The sequence below is a fragment of the Sinohyriopsis cumingii genome, chromosome 14, assembly GCF_028554795.1.
Source record: "Sinohyriopsis cumingii isolate HCF-2022 chromosome 14, ASM2855479v2, whole genome shotgun sequence".
Classification (NCBI taxonomy): domain Eukaryota; kingdom Metazoa; phylum Mollusca; class Bivalvia; order Unionida; family Unionidae; genus Sinohyriopsis; species Sinohyriopsis cumingii.
In genome coordinates, this window is record NC_142974.1 from 95,060,280 (window position 1) to 95,080,194 (window position 19,915).

At 36.6% G+C, this 19,915-nt stretch overlaps 1 protein-coding gene across 1 annotated transcript in view; it reads right to left on the reverse strand.

Annotated features, from left to right (window-relative positions):
• Nucleotides 1–7,058: 7,058 nt before the first annotated feature.
• LOC149784425 (uncharacterized) overlaps nucleotides 7,059–19,915 on the reverse strand; it is a 44,558-nt gene continuing 31,701 nt past the window's right edge. Inside the window, exons 2-4 of the mRNA XM_089932489.1 lie at nucleotides 18,657–19,207; nucleotides 12,198–12,350; nucleotides 7,059–8,982 (exon numbers count right to left, since the gene is read on the reverse strand). Coding sequence (XP_089788615.1) covers nucleotides 8,686–8,982; nucleotides 12,198–12,350; nucleotides 18,657–19,207 — 1,001 coding nt within the window. The 3' untranslated portion in view covers nucleotides 7,059–8,685. The remainder of the gene's footprint in view (nucleotides 8,983–12,197; nucleotides 12,351–18,656; nucleotides 19,208–19,915) is intronic.

Consider the following 19,915-nt stretch of genomic DNA (forward strand, 5'->3'; position numbering starts at 1 on the left):
ATAAAGGTTAAAAGGTCATTCATATTTTTCCTCTTCAGTAATTTAATTCACATATAGTAATTGTATGGCTTCAATACTGCCATATTTTTCTCTATTTGTTATTCTATATCTATCTACAGCTGTTTGGGAGCAACTTAGGATTATATAATTTTGGAGTCCATGCACTGCCCACATAGATGACGGGGGGAGGGGGGGAATAAGATGTATAATATGTTTATTGAATTCATGCCACCCAAGCAGTCAACAGGGAGCAAAGGTATACCTAGCAAATCCAAGAGCAGAAAACGTTCATAAAGGATAGTGAGCACAACTCACATAGACATTGTTGCATGCATTGTCACTTTTTTTCTTTTCACTTATACAGGTGGACTTATATGCATAAGGTATTTAAATTCCTTTACTTTTGCCATTGTTTATACTGTTAAAAAAATATTTCAAGTTATTTATTTCATATTTTGCTAAATTTTACTTTGCTATTAGGTACACAGCGAACATACACACGGTACAGGGCTTTTGGCCGAACTGATTAAGGAATGGATGATTGTGTGATGCCTATGCTAGAAGGCTCACACAAGGCTGAACATATAACACCTGACCTCCCCAAAAGGTTGGCCATGCTATGAGAACATTACAAAACCATAGGGCCCCGAGTGGCCGAGTGGTCTAAAGCGTTCGCCGTTACGGATCACTGCCATCTCACCTCTGTCTGCGCCGGTTCGAGTCTCAGATTCAGCCAATGTAGATATGTGAGAAAGCATGCCAGTAGCTTCTCGTGGGTCGGTGGTTCTTTCCGGGGTTTTCCCGGGTTCTTCCTCCACCATTAATACTGGCCGCCATATATGGCCTATCGTGTGCTGAAAAATGGCGTTAAACCCCACAACAACAACAACAAAACCATAAACACGGGGATACAGCAATACAATCTGCATAACTATGAGATAGTGTGACACTAAGCAGCATATGCAATCAAACAACAAAAAGATTCATCTTTACTTCTGTTTTTTATCTTTATTTTCATTTTTCCTGTCTTTTCCAACCATGTTAAAAAACATAGATAGGGAAAATGAGGGCATGGGTAAAAAGGAACCAGCCTCTGTGGTGGTGGCGACTGGAAAGAGGAGCCACCTGCTACCACCATATGTAGGTCCTTGACCCCTTAGCCGATTTACTTTTAGTTTAGTAGAAAAATTAAGGAATATTTTGGTATTTTCTCTCACCAGATTTAACCTTTCATATTGTCATTAATTTCTATACAACACTAATTGGTGATCATGTATATATTATATAATTTCTGATGGCCATAATCTCCATCAGTGTTACTTCTAATATGTACATTTTGCCATATATTATTACCGTTTACTGATTATACTTTAATACCCAACATGCCTTAAGTACATCTTCCTTTATACATCATACATCATGCCTTAATTATATCTTCCATTATTTATACAAATTATACATCATGCCTTGAGTATGCCTTCCCTTATATGCATCATACATCATGCCTGAAGTACATCTTCTTTAAATGTGGGAGGCCGTGGGTTCGATCCCCAGCAGAGTCATTCCTAAGACTTACAAAAATGGTACTAACAGCTGCCTTGCTAGGCGCTCAGCATTAAGAGGTTAGTGTTAGGACTGGTCTGCCTGGTGTCAGGATAATGTGACTGGGTGGGACATCATACAACATGTCTGCAGCATGATGCCCCAGTGCTAGACATCATTATAAACTGCTACACTGCAGACATCATTAATTACACATACTCATTTCCCTCTTGTCTCGTTCAAGCTTTTCTTTAAATAATAATAACAACAATACATCTATTATTATTATTATTTGTCATTGTAGCTTCTAACTTTTCAGTACTGACTCAGTTTAAGATCAAGCAGTAATAGTGCTCTCTCCAAATATTTAATACTGTCAGCTTCAAATGCTGCCACAAATCAAGAACCAGTGATGCTTTTCTTTTTATATGTTGGCCATTTCTTGGTCAGAGTACATAAAGGCATGATGTATGATATGTATAAAGGAAAATGTACTTAAGGCATGGTGTAGGATGCATATAAAGGAAAACCTACTCAAGGCATGATGTATGAGGTGTATAACATTCTCTCTGCGTTGGATAGCGGAAAGATTACAGTCTTCACCCTACTTGATTTGTCTGCAGCATTTGACACAATAGACCATGATATATTACTTCACCATCTCCAGCATGTATTTGGCATTCATGATACAGCCTTACTGTGGTTCAAGTCCTACTTGGTCAACAGGACACAAATTGTATCTACAAATGGAATACACTCCAGCCCAGTTGATCTTTGTTGTGGTGTTCCACAGGGGTCTGTTCTTGGACCTGTTCTCTTCATTCTGTACACTCAGTCGCTCTCAAGTGTCATAGATCATCATCCAGTGTCTCACCAATTGTACGCTGATGACACCCAAATATACAAATCTAGCCACCCAACTGAAGTTGATGCTACCATCCAAGGTGTAGAGAGGTGCATTTCTGATGTAAAATCATGGATGACATGTAACAATAATAATAATAATAATGAGGACTTTGTATAATGCCTAATCTTTAGAAGCTCTAAGCACTTTACAACATTAGACAACACCTATAATAAAAAACATAATAATATTATTACAAAAACAAACACATTAAAATTAGAAAAACATTAAAAAGTAAAAAACATGCTGAGAATATTTCAGATAGGAAACATTATTAGGTCTTTAAGTTTCTTCTTGCAGTCGAAATAAGTGAGTTTTGAGAGCACTCTTGAATGTGATCACTGTGTCTTTGTGTCTTAAGTTCAGTGGGCAATTCATTCCACGTTGCTGGGCCCTGGTATGCAAAAGAACACTGTCCATATGACTTTGTTTTCATAGTGGGAATAATGAGTATACGATTGTCAGAAGAGGAGCATAAGTATCTTGCTGGTGTGTACACATGGGTGAGGTCAGATAGGTATGTTGGACTAGAGTTTGACAGTGAAACATAGCATAGAGAACAAATTTTGTGTTTGATTCTGGATCGAATGGATAGCCAGTGTAGGGTACATAGCATCGGGGAGATGTGCTCTGATCGTGGTACTCTAAGTATGATCCGAGCAGCTGTGTTTTGAACTTTCTGGAGTAGATATTGAGATGAACCAGACAGAATTGAGTTACAATAGTCCAGTCTTGAAAGTACTAATGAACACACAAGTGTTTTAGTGGCATCAACTGAAAGATATTTGCGAATTGAGCTGATGCGTCTCAGCTCAAGATATGCAGCCTTGCATATGTTCCTGACATGTTGGTGCAATGTGAGAGTACTGTCCAGAGTAACACCTAGGTTTCTTACTGATTGTGTGAATTTAATGTTGGCATTGCTGATATTATTGTTTGAGGTAAAGGATGTGAATGAGAAAGTCTTTGTGTTGTGATCAGAATGGCCTCAGTTTTATCATCATTCATCTGCAGTTTGTTACAAGTCATCCATGATAACAAGATGTATTATGTGTATAAAGGAAGACGTACTTAAGGCATGATGTGTATAAAGGCAGTCATACTTAAGGCATAATGCAGTGCTGTCCAACCCGCATCTGGCCCATGGGCTGATTTTAAATGGCCCGCCAGAGCCTGAGCAACTATATAGTCGTTGCTTTTCAGTTTTCTGCTGCGGCCCTCGGCTTCAAGAAAAACATTCGTCAGTGGCCCATGGTGTCAAAAAGGTTGGACAGCACTGGCATAATGTATGATGTGTATAAAGGAAGACCTACTCAAGGAATGATGTATGAAAGGTGATGTGTGTATGTGTTTTAGATTTTTAACGTAGCTTTAACAATTTTCAGTCATATTGCTACAGTGTCTGCAGTGTGACAGTTTATGGTGATGTCTAGCACTGGGGCATCATGCCGCATATATGTAGCATGATGTCCCACCCAGTCACACCATTCTGACACCAGGCCGACCAGTCCTAACACTAACCTCTTAATGCTGAGTGTCATGCAATGCAGCTGTTAGTACCATGTTTTAAAGTCTTTGGTATGACTCAGCCAGGGTTCGAACCCACGACCTCCCGCATCTGAGGCAGAAGCTCTAATCACTAGGCCACCGGAGTGGTCAAAGGAAGACATATGCAAGGCATGGTGCATATAAAGGAAGACCTACTCAAGGCATGATGTATGATGTGTATAAAGGAAGACCTACTCAAGGCATGATGTATGATGTGCATAAAGGAAGACCTACTTAAGGCATGATGTATGATGTGTATAAAGGAAGATATACTTAAGGCATGATGTATGATGTGTATAAAGGAAGACCTACTTAAGGCATGATGTATGATGTGTATAAAGGAAGATATACTTAAGGCATGATGTATGATGTGTATAAAGGAAGACCTACTCAAGGCATGATGTATGATGTGCATAAAGGAAGACCTACTTAAGGCATGATGTATGATGTGTATAAAGGAAGACCTACTCAAGGCATGATGTATGATGTGTATAAAGGAAGACCTACTCAAGGCATGATGTATGATGTGTATAAAGGAAGACCTACTCAAGGCATGATGTATGATGTGTATAAAGGAGGACCTACTCAAGGCATGATGTATGATGTGTATAAAGGAAGACCTACTCAAGGCATGATGTATGATGTGTATAAAGGAAGACCTACTCAAGGCATGATGTATGATGTGTATAAAGGAGGACCTACTCAAGGCATGATGTATGATGTGTATAAAGGAAGACCTACTCAAGATATACTTAAGGCATGATGTATGATGTGTATAAAGGAAGATATACTTAAGGCATGATGTATGATGTGTATAAAGGAAGACCTACTCAAGGCATGATGTATGATGTGCATAAAGGAAGACCTACTTAAGGCATGATGTATGATGTGTATAAAGAAAGACTTACTCAAGTCATGATGTATGATGTGTATAAAGGAAGACTTACTCAAGGCATGATGTATGATGTGTATAAAGGAAGACCTACTCAAGGCATGATGTATGATGTGTATAAAGGAAGATGTGAGCTTAATATTGAAAAAGAAAACAATAACCTGAAGAAGAAAAAAAATTATACAGTGACAAAATTACCTCAGATTACCTCCATGATCTCTTTTATAAAGCCATATGTCAGAATCGGTCATGGAGGTTAATCTCGGGTAGCTTGACTTTATTAAATTGTACTGCTGTTCATAGTCAGACCATTTACTTTCCATACATTCCATTCTGTTCTTCAGACCATTTCATTTAATATCATATCCTTTGGAATCTGAATTCATTATTTAATTGTTTGGGTTAAATTATTTCATTTTAGACTACATCATTATTTCATGTATTAACAAGTCATTTGGAATCAGAATTTATCATTCCATTTTCTTCTTTAAATCATTTCATTTATTACCACATCATTTGGAATCTGAATTCTGTTCTTTCGTTGGGTTGAATTATTTGATTTCATACTATGTAAATTCATTTAATAACATATCATTAGTAATCAGAATTTATTATACTGTTCTTTAGATTGCTTCATTTAATAACCATGTAATTTGGAAATTGGATCCAATATTTGTCCAGTAAATTATTTCATTTCATTCTATGTCATTTCATACGATACCATGTCATTTGGAACCTGAATTCATCATTCTGTTTAGTTCTTTACATAATTTCATCTGATACATCAGCTGGAATCTGGATTTATCATTTCATTTCCTGGGATAAATCATTTGATTTCATACATCATCTGAGACCGCTCCGGTGGCCTAGTGGTTATGCGGGAGGTCATGGGTTTGTTCCCCAGCTGAGTCATACCAAAGACTTACAAAAATGGTACTAACAGCTGCCTCGCTTGGCGCTCAGCATTAAGAGGTTAGTGTTAGGACTAGTCGGCCTGGTGTCAGGATAATGTGACTGTATGGGACATCATGCTACATGTCTGCTGCATGATGCCCCAGTGCTAGACATCACTATAAACTACCATACTGCAGACATCATAGCAATAAGACTAAAATATTGTTAAAGCTATGTTAAAAATCTAAATCACATGCACACATCATCTGATTAATGTAATTTTGGTGGTGATCACTCCACATAATAATGCGTCCAACGATTCCACTAGGCACGAATGGGAAAGGTCGGTTGGTCAAATTTTACTTGCACAATGCATGGTTTATTATTGGCATAAATTCAGGAAAATTGTTGAAAGAAAATGAAATTAATGAATTTCTGACCTTTACAGCAGCTGTGTTTATAACAGAAATTACAAATCAACACCATGACAGCTATGTAATCATTAGCCAGAGTTTCATCTGATCCTTCCCATCCATTTAAAATATTGTTAATTAATATTGGAATGCAGAGTCAGTCCTTGTAGCGATATGACTGAAAAATTGTTAAAGTTACATTAAAAATCCAAAACACACATACACACACACAATACCAAGAAAAACATTGCTGACACATGTTCTATTCTTCATATAAAGCGAGAGAAAGAGACAGAGCAAGAGAGAAGACAGATCTTCTATCTGCATGAAGAATGTTTGTTATTTCAGTTTCAACACTGATCAGTATTATTCTGATGTAGTTGTTGACCTGACTTTGGAGAATGGGACTCTTATTCAAGCTCTGAAGTGCATGTATGTTTTCACTCTCTCAGTTAGCAGTCTGATTTTCAATATATATAGCCATTTTCATTGGGATGGAATGGATGAGAGGAAATTTGAGTTTGGTCTAGAGGCCTGTGATGAACCAGCAGGAACTGACTTTACAGACGATGACTGCACAACTAAAAAGAACGCAGTCACAATGTTTCTTCAGCTGCACCTAAACACATTTAATTTGGTTAAAGAACATGTATTTGATAGCCATGTATGTTGGGAGAGAGCATGTTTCATTCATCCTCACATAATGATCATGGAGTATCAGTGCAAAGAGCTAAATACAAGATGTTCTGGGGCATGCAACTGGTTGCTATTCCTTGAACAAAGAAAATCTCCAAGGTGCTACCCTTTAGAGGTTAATTAATTTATGCCCTGAATATCAAGTTCCTAGGATATCATAATAAACACAGTGGCTTGAATAGGGTTTAATTGCACAGCAGATCAATTCTGGTTATATGTTGTCAAGTTTATTTTAGAACTCCCAAAAGAAATCCTTAAAATACAAAGTCAAATTGTTTTAAAATAAAAACTGCATTCTTTTAAAACTCCAAGAAGTTTTCAGAGTTATTATTAACATTATCATGGGATGTGACCCAGGGTAAACAAAAAAAGCCTGTTATGAATTCAGATGGAGGCATCAGCCCATTCTACATCCCAGGCCCACAAGGGGAAGCAATTATATTACAAATGATGCAGTCTGCAAATCCTAATATGCCTTAAAAAATGTTCTATAAAACACAGTATCCTGTATATGAATGATGTTAGGTTTTGCACAAGGCAGGAACTCCTTTCATATCAGGGTACAAACTTTAAACATATAGTAATATTATCTTACAGTTGCTGTTGAATACAGGAACTTGTTTTGAATGGAACCTTCCATTCAAACACACATGAATTTAAAATGCAGTACTTTTGTCTCAATAGAGAGATGAATATAGTAAGCACATATCAAGACCTTGAATACAAAGATATAGTATTCTGTACAGCAAAAATAATTCCTGTGCAAAATATTTAATACATAGCATGGTCAATAAATGAAGAAAATCCATTTTTCCGATGGAAATGAGACCAATTTACACTTTTTGTCTGCAATGGTCTATAAATTAAAGAAAACATTTGAACTTGCAGACATTTAAGTATGTCCACTTGCCAAGTCTGTTCCAGTATGTCTATTTGCAAGATTCCTCCTAATTTCTCAAAAACTGCACCAAAAGAATCAAAATCAAATGAATATTTCAAAATCTGACATAATATTTGTAATCTCTCATGTTACAATGTATCCTTGATCAAAGTTTCATTAAAATATCTATTGCTTTTCAATCGTTATGCTTGGGACAAAGATACAAGACAAAATAATAACCTTTCCCCCTGCCTTGACCTTCACCCATGGGTGTGGCTATGATAAGTGATAAACAATATTGGGCAGAGTTACATGAAACTCTCCAATCATTTAAAACTAATAGACAGGGCGAGAAATTATAACAGATGTACAATGCCATAACATAATGTGCTTAGTATCCCCCTCCCAGTTCGAGTCAGTTTTGATGAGTTGACTGTTATTGGACAAGTACAAAGCAATTCAACTTGAGTAAATGCTCATTTCTTTTTCTACATTTAAGAATAAACATACTGATTAACATGCTAGAGATTTTAAAGTTTTAATATTTACTTCTAGGCATTTGGCTTGATACTGTTATTTTAAGAAAATTCAATGACCATGCCTACACAATATTCCCAGGGCAGGACAAATCCATTTGCCTAATGTCAGAGATGGGCTGAAATTCAGCATGGGCATGCTCAAGTTTGCAAAGTATTTGCCTCTTGGCAACTCTAAAATATTCACAGTCAGCAGAAGAGATGGAGAGGGGAAGACTAAGATCATAAGGCCAATTTCTGGGCTAATCAAAGCCTGCTCTCAGAAGTTGTTTTTTTCAAAGATTAGTCTGATGCATATCTCAAATTCGAAGGTGATAACTGTTAATTAAATAACCTGCAATACTGTGTATTTGGAAATAAAAGGCACAACAACAGTATCTTCAATTGTTCTCTTGGCTCCCTTGAGAATTCTGAGAACAGTCTAGCCTCTTTTTACATACACAGTTCAGTTTCTTGTCTCTTGAGGAAAGCTCAAGTTTAAGCAGGAAAGGAAAATGAATTCCATAGCCAAACAGCATGACAAGGAACAATAAGAGGAATACCATCAATACAAATAGCATTACAGGTTGCCATTGTGTAGGAATCTCTTTGAAAAAGAGCCTAAATGCTCTTCCCATCCCACTAAACATCAGTTCCATTGGATGAAGTATGCAGTGCATGAATGCAGTGGTGACCACCTGTAATAAAAAAGAATACAGGTATTACGGGGGATTTTCTAAATTCAAAGATGAAGGATGATTCCAAACCATAATGTAAATTAATTATTTTAACTGTGCACAAGTGTTTTTTTTAGTATTCCATTAAATGTTTCCACTTTGCACAACTCTTATCTGAGTATTCCATTAATTAGTTGAACTTAACACAACTCTCTCCTGCATATTCCATTAAATGTCTGAACTTGAAACAACTCTTTTTCTGAGTATTCTTTTCAATGTCTGCCTTTTGCAAACCAGTTGTGATCGTTCCTGTACTGAGTCTAACTTGAAATAAATCAACTTTTCATGAAAAATACCCATCAAAATAAGTTTTCAAAATACTCCAATAGTTAAAATTTCTAACATAACAAAACCATCTGCATCTTACATGCTGGAACTGGCATGAGTGTATCAGGATTTATGATGAAACCACTCGGTAAATGCAATACAATTTCCATTTTATTTTTATTAAAAGAATATGCAATATTCTGAGCACACATCAACTGCTCAATTAATTCACAGAATGACATGCCAATACAAGCATGATAGTCTTCTGGTTATGCAAAAGACGGACCATAAATAATAATAACTTTATTTAAAAGGGTGACAGCTGCACTGAACTAATCCTCCTTGTGATCATCTATTATATACATATTTACATTCAAAGTACATGTACATAGTCGCACGCACACGGAGAGCATTGATAATAAGCTATATTTATGACCAAACAGAAATTTAAAGGAACATGTTCTAACTAGTAGGTACATTGTGTATATACAGTACAAATGTTTTTAATGAACAAGTTTCAATAATTTAAGAATGTGACTTATCTATTCATAACATCTCTATCTCTGAAAAGTATCCTACAAGGGAAGATTTAGTGCTTATCAAACAGAATATACATGTAAGATTCCAGACACATTTCATAAAGGGGTACGTCCATGCCTAATCGAATCGATATAACTTTGCCTTATGAGAAATGGCAGTATCAAGTGTTCACATTTGGCAAACAGTTTATAAGCAAGCACAATGAACAGAGCAAATCACATTCTTAGCTTTTCTACCTTACACACATGGAGATGTGTCCATTTTCATTGGAGAATTTGAAGTTTTGGGCAGCACTCATAATCTTTCTTCTGCATAATAGAAGTTTCTTGTATGGGTTATTTACACAGCACAAACTGGGATAAAAATTGGTGGCTATGGGTTGCATGCTCGGAATAGAGAGCATAACTGGAATTGGAATACCGATTTAATTCTACAAGTTGTGTACTCCGTAGAAAAGGGTACATGACTTGGTTATAGTGAGCATCAAAAGCACATTCAGTTTCAACATGGCTCATTTCCTAATTATATATTGTTGTATCAGACCCCAACAACACTGTAGCATCCTACTTAATAAGTCAAACATGTAGTACCTAGATATAACAACATGCACTAGGGTGTGATTCAAATAATTAATTATGACAGGACTTGGGCAAAAAATTCCTTAAGCCTAATACCCAGGTCTCAAAATGCTGAACCTGGGACCCTACTAATTTCTCTATAAAACAGTCCACTGGGCTTGGTTTGTGCCTATCAATTCTCACCCACTGTAAATAGAATATTCTTTGGGTTTCCTTTTCCAACAGAACATGTAATTTGTTTAATAAATTGTAATTGATGATATACCAATCAAGATTTAATGTGTTTCACTGTTTCACCTATGAGCAGTAATATATCAAACTACTGAGGTAAAAGGTAAATACTCCGAATTAATCAATAGCTCATATCAACACAATATACAGAGTTGATTTTTGTGATTCAGCTTATGAAATATCATAAAATAGTGTTCCTTAACTGGGAACTGCAGTCTACAAGTATTTGGGGAAATTCCCCAATGAAATCCTACAAATTATTTATCTACAACACAAACTTAAAATCAAAATCAATGTGGATTAGTAGCAGAATACAAACAACAAAATATACCTACAAATTATTTATATACAACACATACTTTGACTAGTCTAGCTCTCATAGAATGATTGGTAAGTCAGGACCACAATTCTGCAATAAGCAAGATGTGCTCTTACAGAGTGCTGCTCTTATATTCTTCTTTTTAAATTCTGAAGTGCTTTTAATCAGTCCTTTTTCTGATCCATCAAGTCTTGAAGTTTAAAACAATCCCTCCAGTCACATCGATAAAGTGCATTTCACTTATAACACTTGGCATATTTTTTTTTTAAGTAAAGACTGGTCTGCTATCTAAATACATTAATCAAAATATAATGAATATTGAGACAAGTTTTTAGATTGAAGAAACCTGTCCGATTTCTTGTAAATGTGCCAAATACAGTGAATATAAATAGAAAATAAGCATAGAACATGTAGGGCTACAATCGACAAATGTACTCTTATGTTATTCTTGTGCAACAGTCTACTTTTTTAGAATATTCTCAAATTTATATGATGTGTAGGACTAAAGAGATGATAATCAAAATAAACTTTATCGCTTTATTTCTATTATTTTTATTGTACCCAAAAAAATTCATACACAAGTGAGTGTAAGAGATAATAAGGTGAAAAATGTCTAATTATGTCAAAAGTGTAATGGCTGGAATGTGTGAGTTGATCGTATGTATAAAAAAAAATACAACAAAGAGAAACACACACTAAAAGTTCTCCTCCAATGGAAAAGAAACTGACCTTGGACTGAATATGATTAGGAGGAAATAAATTAAAGTTTATGTAAACATTGTAGAAAGCTTCGTTTCCTATCTGATAAAACTGATGCCTCAGTTGGCTGCCTCATTATGTCCTTTTGAAAGTCACTTACCTCCATTTCCTTGGCATGACATTATCAATAATGTGGCAAATGTGCAGTTAAAAAAACCATACTCATCTGGACCATGCCATTTTGAGACCAGGTTAAACCAGCCCAGCCATACTCATTTGGACCATGCCATTTTGAGGCCAGGTTAAACCAACCCAGCCATACTCATTTGGACCATGCCATTCTGAAGCCAGGTTAAACCAAAATTTCACCCAAAAATTCAGGGACCCAGGCATCAGAACATATTTTTTTTCAGCCCCATACTTGAGTGGAATATGGTCATTACACTGTCAATGTGCAAACAAAACTGACATTGAACTCAAGAAGACTATATCAGCATCAAATGTAATATGCTTGCTGTACTGTGCAAGTATTTTATACTAACCAAGAGAGGAGGAATTTCCCACAGAGGATCAACAAGCAGTGAGCGATGATATTTCTCACAGGGATCAGTATCCCATGAAAAGAGCCACCGTAGCCAGGAGTGAAGCACTTGTTGAAAAGACATCTGTTCTGAAACACACTCAGGTGGGATACCCTGTGTAGAATAAACATTAATTAAAGCAGTAGCTAGTAAGGTGCAATACATTTCTATAATGAGATTCTTCATGTAGTCCTCTTGAAGAAAGCTTTTGCAGGTGACTATCTTGTCAGAAAACCATGCTTTCATATACAATCTCATTAAATGGGTTTCAACAACTAACTTCTGAGCATATATCACAATTTCCATACAACACTGCTGCTGTTAAATGATACACATTTGCTGCCAACTAAAGATGCAGGCATCAGTGTTGCACCTGGGATCCCTAGGCCTGGGGATGCTGCATCCATAAACTTTCAGGAACAAACAACATTTCTAAGGAAGAAAGAAAATTACAAAAAAATATCTGGAGCACTAGTCATGGTAAACAAGTACATGATCTCATATGCTGCAAAGATTTTACCATTTTAACGTTGTCACCTGCAATGTATTATCATCTTTTTCCTGGAAATTTACATGGTTGTAGAAAACTCTAAAATGTCTGAATACCTGGTTTTGCTCTTCACACACTATCTACTGGCTATATATATAATAATTTCCTGTTTTCTTTGAATTATATTTCTTTTACAGCCAATAATTTGTTGACAAATGCAAAAATATGTATTTGAGCAAGTTTAATCCTTCACAAGTTGAGTCCCTGACAAATGAAAAGCATTAAGGATATTAAAAAAATGTATCAAGCTAGTAAGTTACCAGTAGGTAGTGATTTCATTCACTAATTAACAATTTACAATTTCTAATATTATTGTCAGGTCCCTAACACAACTGTCTTGTTCACATTTCATGAACTTTTTAAAAGTGTATTTTTATTTTTGTTGGTTTAACACCATTTTTGAGCACATCATAGGCTATGCATGGCAGCTTGTGTATTTGGTGGAGGAGGAATCCAAGAAAGCCCTGGGAGGAAAACTGACCCATGGGAAGCTACTGGTGAAGAGGCCAAGCTGGGATTCAAATCCACACTGACAGAAGTGAGAAGTAAGGACAAGCGCCATAGATGACTCTGCCACCCTGGGCCCTCTGTTCACATTTCAAACCAAATGAAGTTTTAAGTGTAAACAAACTGCATGCTCACCGTTCTTTCCCAGTCCATGAAAGAAGTCCATTTTCATGGCTTTGGAAGAGAGTTGTTGTTGTAGGGTTTAACGCCATTTTTCAGCATGAGATGGCACTTTGGAAGAGAGACTTGGAGACAGATGGACAGAGGGAATAACCCCATTAAAGAGCTGTGAGAATTAGAAGAAATAATGGACATATGGATCAACTGATGAACTATTAGCCTCTGTCACATTAAAAAGCCCCTGTACAAATATTACTGTAGCACATTTAATTAGGAATTGATACACCATACAATCTACTTGACTTTATCCAACCTCCATTTTTAACTAAAAAATACCATGAAATGCTTCTTTTCTTGTTTATCTGACAATCCTATATTCTGGATCCAACCTCATCATTTTAATATGTAAAGATAGAAATATACATTTTATCTTCTCATCAATTTTAATGCAGGAGATGCTGTTGGATAAATGATCGTTAGCTTCAACTTTTCTCAGATGAATTTAATAGCAATTACTTATCCTGTCACTATGGCATAACTATCCATTTTCATGCCAAAAACTCAACATCTGTTTGATATCACTATACTCCCCCCCAAATGAAGAAAAATCAATATGACCTTTTGCACACCACTATGTATGGTCATGCACAGATTTAGGCAGATATTACCCATTATTCTTTTTCATAGATGCTATGCTGTGTAGGTATTTGCCAAAGACCACTCCGGTCGCCTAGTGATTAGAGCGTCCGCCTTGGAAGCAGGAGGTCGTGGGTTCGAACCCCGGCCGAGTCATACCAAAGACTTACAACTGTTAAACTGTCCATTCCATTTTATTAACAAAAACCTGTATGGTAACCTTTTCTCCTTTAGAATTTAGTTCTTTAAAGGGCTTCTGAGGATACCTCATGTTCAATCCTCTTGGGGTGGGCACATACTCAATACATATATACACTGTGTTGTGGGCAAATCAATGTGTTCTAAGGAAAATAACTTGCCCCTGCCTAATGCTGTTTCCTTTGTCTTCAATTCCACAGTGTGTACTTGTTACGTTTACCCATACTCATGTTAACATTGCATAGGTATTGACATGTTGCTTTAATAAACAAAGTTCATGGGAGAAATATCTAAGTTTTCTAAAGGAAAAACTACAGGTAGTTTCCACAAAATCAACTCTGTTGTTTACTTTGTGCATACGGTGTTTGCAGTGTATACACAAGAATATATGCAGTACAACACTGCACACAACCTGGCAGGTTTCATGTCAACTACAGTGTATACACAAGGTTATACACAGTACAATACTGCATACAACCAGCCTGAGTTTCAAGGCAGCAAGCGATTTACTATGACGTCCATTATTTTTTCATTACAGGATAACATCCGGACAGTCTGTGGGACATTGTGGTTAAAAACTGTGCCATTGGATACTCACAAAGAATGCATATAATGCTCAAAGTGCATGTGGAAAATCATGCAAATGATGGCCTTCTAGTACCTAGTTGATTCCAGGCATACAAACTGACAGCAGAAGAACCTTCCCTCCCTTTCATCTTTGGATTTTTCTGAATTTTCTTTCAGATCTCATCTGTTGGGAACAACTTGTCTTTGGTGACCCGTGAAGCCCCTTGAGTGGAGGGACTAGACATTCCAGAGGTTGATCGACTTCCCGTTGGGAGGAGGTGAACACTTCTGATGCAGCTTGTATGCCTCAGGTAGCAGAATGCTTCCTCCTGTTGAAGAGGTTGAGCACTGCAACAGCAGGTTTCAGCCTCCCATTAGAAAGGTTGAGCACTGCAACAGCGGGTCGCTCCCTTCTGTTAGACAGTAGAGCACTGCAACAGCGGGTTGCTCCCTCCTGTTAGAGAGCTGAGCTACCACACCTACTATGCAGAGTGATAAATCAGTTGAACATGAGATCTTCTACTATCACTCATTGGTCTCATGGTACAGGAACAGGGTATGGACTGAGTTCCCCCCTCTTCCATCCCATCCTGTGCAGGATTTGGAGTCTACCCACAGGACTCAGGATATGGACAGGGATCACATCAGTGTCCTCTATACCAAGGAACTCATATGGGATGTGGGGCCCTCCATCTGAGGTTTTCTGGTCCTTTATGCCCCCATGGGCTACTGGACCTTGCCCTCACAGTCGTGGCTCATGTCTCATCATCACCTCCTCTCAACACGAGGCTTCCACTTGGAAGGCTAAAGATTAACATCATCCAGGGTAGACAGGATGCTCTCGACTCCCTTCTGGAACTCATGCTGAACTACGGACTATGGCGGAGAGTGCTCTTATACCATACATGTCAACCTTTGAGAGGTTTAACTGTAATTATTACTACCATGGGTGGCAAAAAGAGTAATTTGGGCACAAAAAAATGCAATCTATATAATACATGCCAGAATTACAACACATATGAAAAAGATACATTTATATGACTAACCTGGTTTTGCAGCTGGTCAAAATTCTTGTCACAAAGGGAAAAGTTCATATGGATTAGAACCAGAATACAAACATAAAATATAATGAAAAATTATTTATATTCAGCACTCACTTCAACATGCCCCTCCACCAAGAAGCATAGAGATGCCCAGCCTCAGAGTGTACTAGACAAAGATGATAATGAGGAAGAAGGGTTCTGGTCCTTTGACTTTAGCCCCAAACCATTTGGTACACAGTCCAAAATGATCCTTTCCATTTGGAAAAGGTCTCTGGATTACCATCACAATCAGACCTCTTACTTCTCACACATTCATTCACGACTGAGGAATCACAGTAGTTTTTGCTAGGCCAAAAATAACACTTGACAATGTAGAAAATAGTCTGTTCCTCATTCAATGCTGAGACCCCTTGTCTCTTCTGCCAGCTAGCTGGTACACTCCCTGAGGTGGCCTATCAAACCTCTCCAATTGGACACCAATGTAGAGAAAGTCAATATTTCTGTGGGAGCCTGGACACACATTCCGATCAGAATGATCAATACCATGGACCAAAACTCCAGTTATTCAGGGCATGGAAATCAGTTGCAATTCCAACCTTGCTAATCTTATTCAGCATTTTGAGCTTCAGAGACCTGTCTCCGGCTCTCTTATGCCCAGATGGAGTCTTTCTTGTGTATTATGGTCATTAAACACAGCCCACATATGAATCATTGAGTGAAGTTCCTTCCAAGACCTCACACTAAACATTATGTTCCTACTCTTTCTGCAAGATGAAGTGAGATTCATGCCTTGTCTATTGACACCAGCTGTCTCTGGTTGGTTTAATGGGAGTTATGCTCACTTTCCCTTCTTTGCAACCAGGATTTCTTGCTAAAATCAAATACTTTCAGTATTTCCACTAGAAATCCCAATTCATCAGTCAAATCTGTGCTGAGGATGATCAAGATACTCTTATGTTCCATGCATGCTCTCTGCTTCTATATTCGATAAGTAATTGCTGCATTTAAAAATGTAGTTGGGGCAGAGTAAAACTATGCACTACATACTTGTTGCTATTGCCAAATGCCCTCTTCCCAACCACCCACTCTCTGATGTCTTACTTAATTGTCATTTGTAAAAGATGATGACAAATATTATATCTTAATTCTGTGAATTGACCATGAGACATACAGAGTGGTGTACAAAAGGTCATACTAACTTTTCTCCATTCCTTGGGAGGGCATATTCACATCAAATGGATGGGGAGTTTTCAGCATGAAAGTTAATTGGCTCTGCAATAACGATGGGTATGTATTGCATAATTAAATTTAGTTTTAACCATCCCAAAACTAAATTTTACTGCCAAATAACTATTTTATTTATTCATAAAAATGTCAATTTAATGATTCAGGTAGTTAACATTAAATTTCTTTCATCTGAGTTAAGAAAGCAATACAGTAGTCCTCTTGAACAGCCCACCTGATCAGCGACCACCCGCTCCTTACGGCCAGAATCCCTTGGCACTGACAAGTTTGTGTTCAAGAGTACCCCTCTAGAATGGCCACCCCTCTAACATGACCAGCGGCCAGCATATTAGTAAAAAAATGTAAACTGTTCCCCTCACAAGCGGCCACTTTTTATTTCACATGTGCCCAGAACCAATGATTAATTCATACTGTGACATATCTTCCAATGTCAGGTTTCCGTTACATAAAGAAGTGTTGACCTAAGCACATGTAACACTAAGATTAATATTATATCATTGTCTATTTAAAAAATAAAAAGTATTCATAGGAAATGGGTTCAACAATGTTATGATATAGGTTTGGGCTTCACAAATCTGTTGAGTTCTTCTCTTTGATGATTACAACCAGACGTAATTATCAAGATCATAACACGGACAGCATAGGCTAAAAACAGATTTTGTGGATTAACAGAGAAATTAACCTTGAAACAAAACAGTACCAGACATGTGACAATACATTTATCACTTCCTTTAAGAAGGCATTTCATCCACTCTACAAAAGTTTTGTCTGTACAATTAAATTACATACAGTTAGCAACATCCAAATAAATCATTACCAAACATTAACATGTTATCACGTAAATGGAGACGTATTATTTTTTGAAGAAAGTCCGTTATTCTGCTCAATGACATCACGTAGGGTGGAGAGGGGGGACTTGCCGAACAATTTTATCTAGAAAAGACTCAAATAAAACAATTTTATGTTGAAAAGACTTGAATAAACAATGTTGTACCAATAAGGAGATTATTCAGCAGCAGTGGGAAAATGGAGCAAATGGAAAGAAACTTATGTATGCACCAAGATTTAAGTGATGTTTTTGAATGGTTTTGCAATGTGCATGACAACAATACCTGCTCGCATATCAAGCTCATGTCAAGAATAGAACAATTAATGTATATTAAGTTGTAATAAGTCTATTCTTATATGACAAGAAGAACCTTTTAATAATTAATGTTACTTTTAAACGAAGATATCAATGAAGATATTAAATGCTTTGAACTATGTAGCTTTCTTACTACGTACATTACATTTATTTCTCAAAAAAAAAAAGTAGTCCCCCTCTGGAAAGGCCACCTGTCTTATAAGGCTGCTTTCTCTGTGCCAAAGGGGTGGCTGTATAAGAGGGAGACCACTCTACTTAAACTAAAATTAAGTGCTAACCTGCATAAATAATAAAAATACACCTAATAAAGAAATACTGAACCTTTTCTAAAACTGGCACTCTTAACATTCCTCTGGAAGGAATTTAGATGAAAGTACATTATAACATTCTCTCAAAAGAATTCAACTTACTGACTGCACAACTGCAACTTTCTCTGCCACTTTCATTTTGTAAAGGCGTACAAACTCCCAGGGAACACTCATAAGCATTGAGACTCCTAATACAGCAACAGCCAACTGCCACCAGTACAACTTTGTCCTAGATTTAGCTCTTTCGATATGACTTTCATACGAAAATCCAACACTATCCTGACTATCTGGAGCTTTATGTCTTTCATTTTTGTTCTGCCTTGTTTTAGAAGTTCTGGAGGCCCCTCTATTTTTTGAGTACCTTTGGGTAAATGTTCGTATTAATAATACAATCAGAATAAGAATAATAGAAACAACAATGAAAATTTTTAATTCATGGTGTAGTAACAAATAGTAATGAAGAGCACTGATGATATTTCTTGTGTCCAGTAGAACAAGTTCCCATAGAAGGATATAGAATTCTTTATCAAGAAAAGAAAAATCTGTCTTGTCATTTCCTAATTTCAAGATAGAATTGAAGTGTTGGTATGCTGCTGCTAGTAGCCCTCCTTCAGTATCCAGCTGTGTACCATCTTTTTGTTTCCTTATTATGTCTGGAAAATAACAAAAGTAAAATAAAACATCAAAAGCTGCAATACAGTCCAATTAAGATAATACAAAAATTCAGGACTCGAAAAATATTTTACATTAATCAGTTTTTGTTTGCAATTGGTTTTGTTATTTAATTGTGATAGTAGTAAAAACAAAATAGTCAAACAATATTTATATAAAGAAAGATATAGTGAATTTTAACAAACATCAATAAGTTTTGCTTGCAAAATCTTTGTGTAATATCAAAACTATAATGAAACTGTAAAGTTTGATTAAAAACTTTAAAACTATTGTTGATATAGCCATCGCTGGGAGGAGCTGAGATAAAAATACCAAGATTTTCAGGGCAGCAAATGTGGCAGTCATATTGGATATCAGATTGGCCATTTTCACTTAAGATCAACAGGACATCATATAAAGTCTTTTGGTGAAAACCCCATGTCAATATGACTCTGTTCAGGAGAAGCTGCATCAATGACCAATAGAGCTAATGAACAAAAGGACCCTTAAAGTGCCAGTGGTCACAGAAATAAAGTGCATAAAACCCAATTTTTTTTGTGATGATGACAGTTTTACATTTTCCACATTTAGAGTACCATAGTAATTTTGTTCTATTTTTCCAATTGGCATATCCATCTTGTACAAACATTTGTCCCTTATAAAATAAAGCATTCTATATTTATAAATTTACGAAGCTTGTTGCTCTTTTC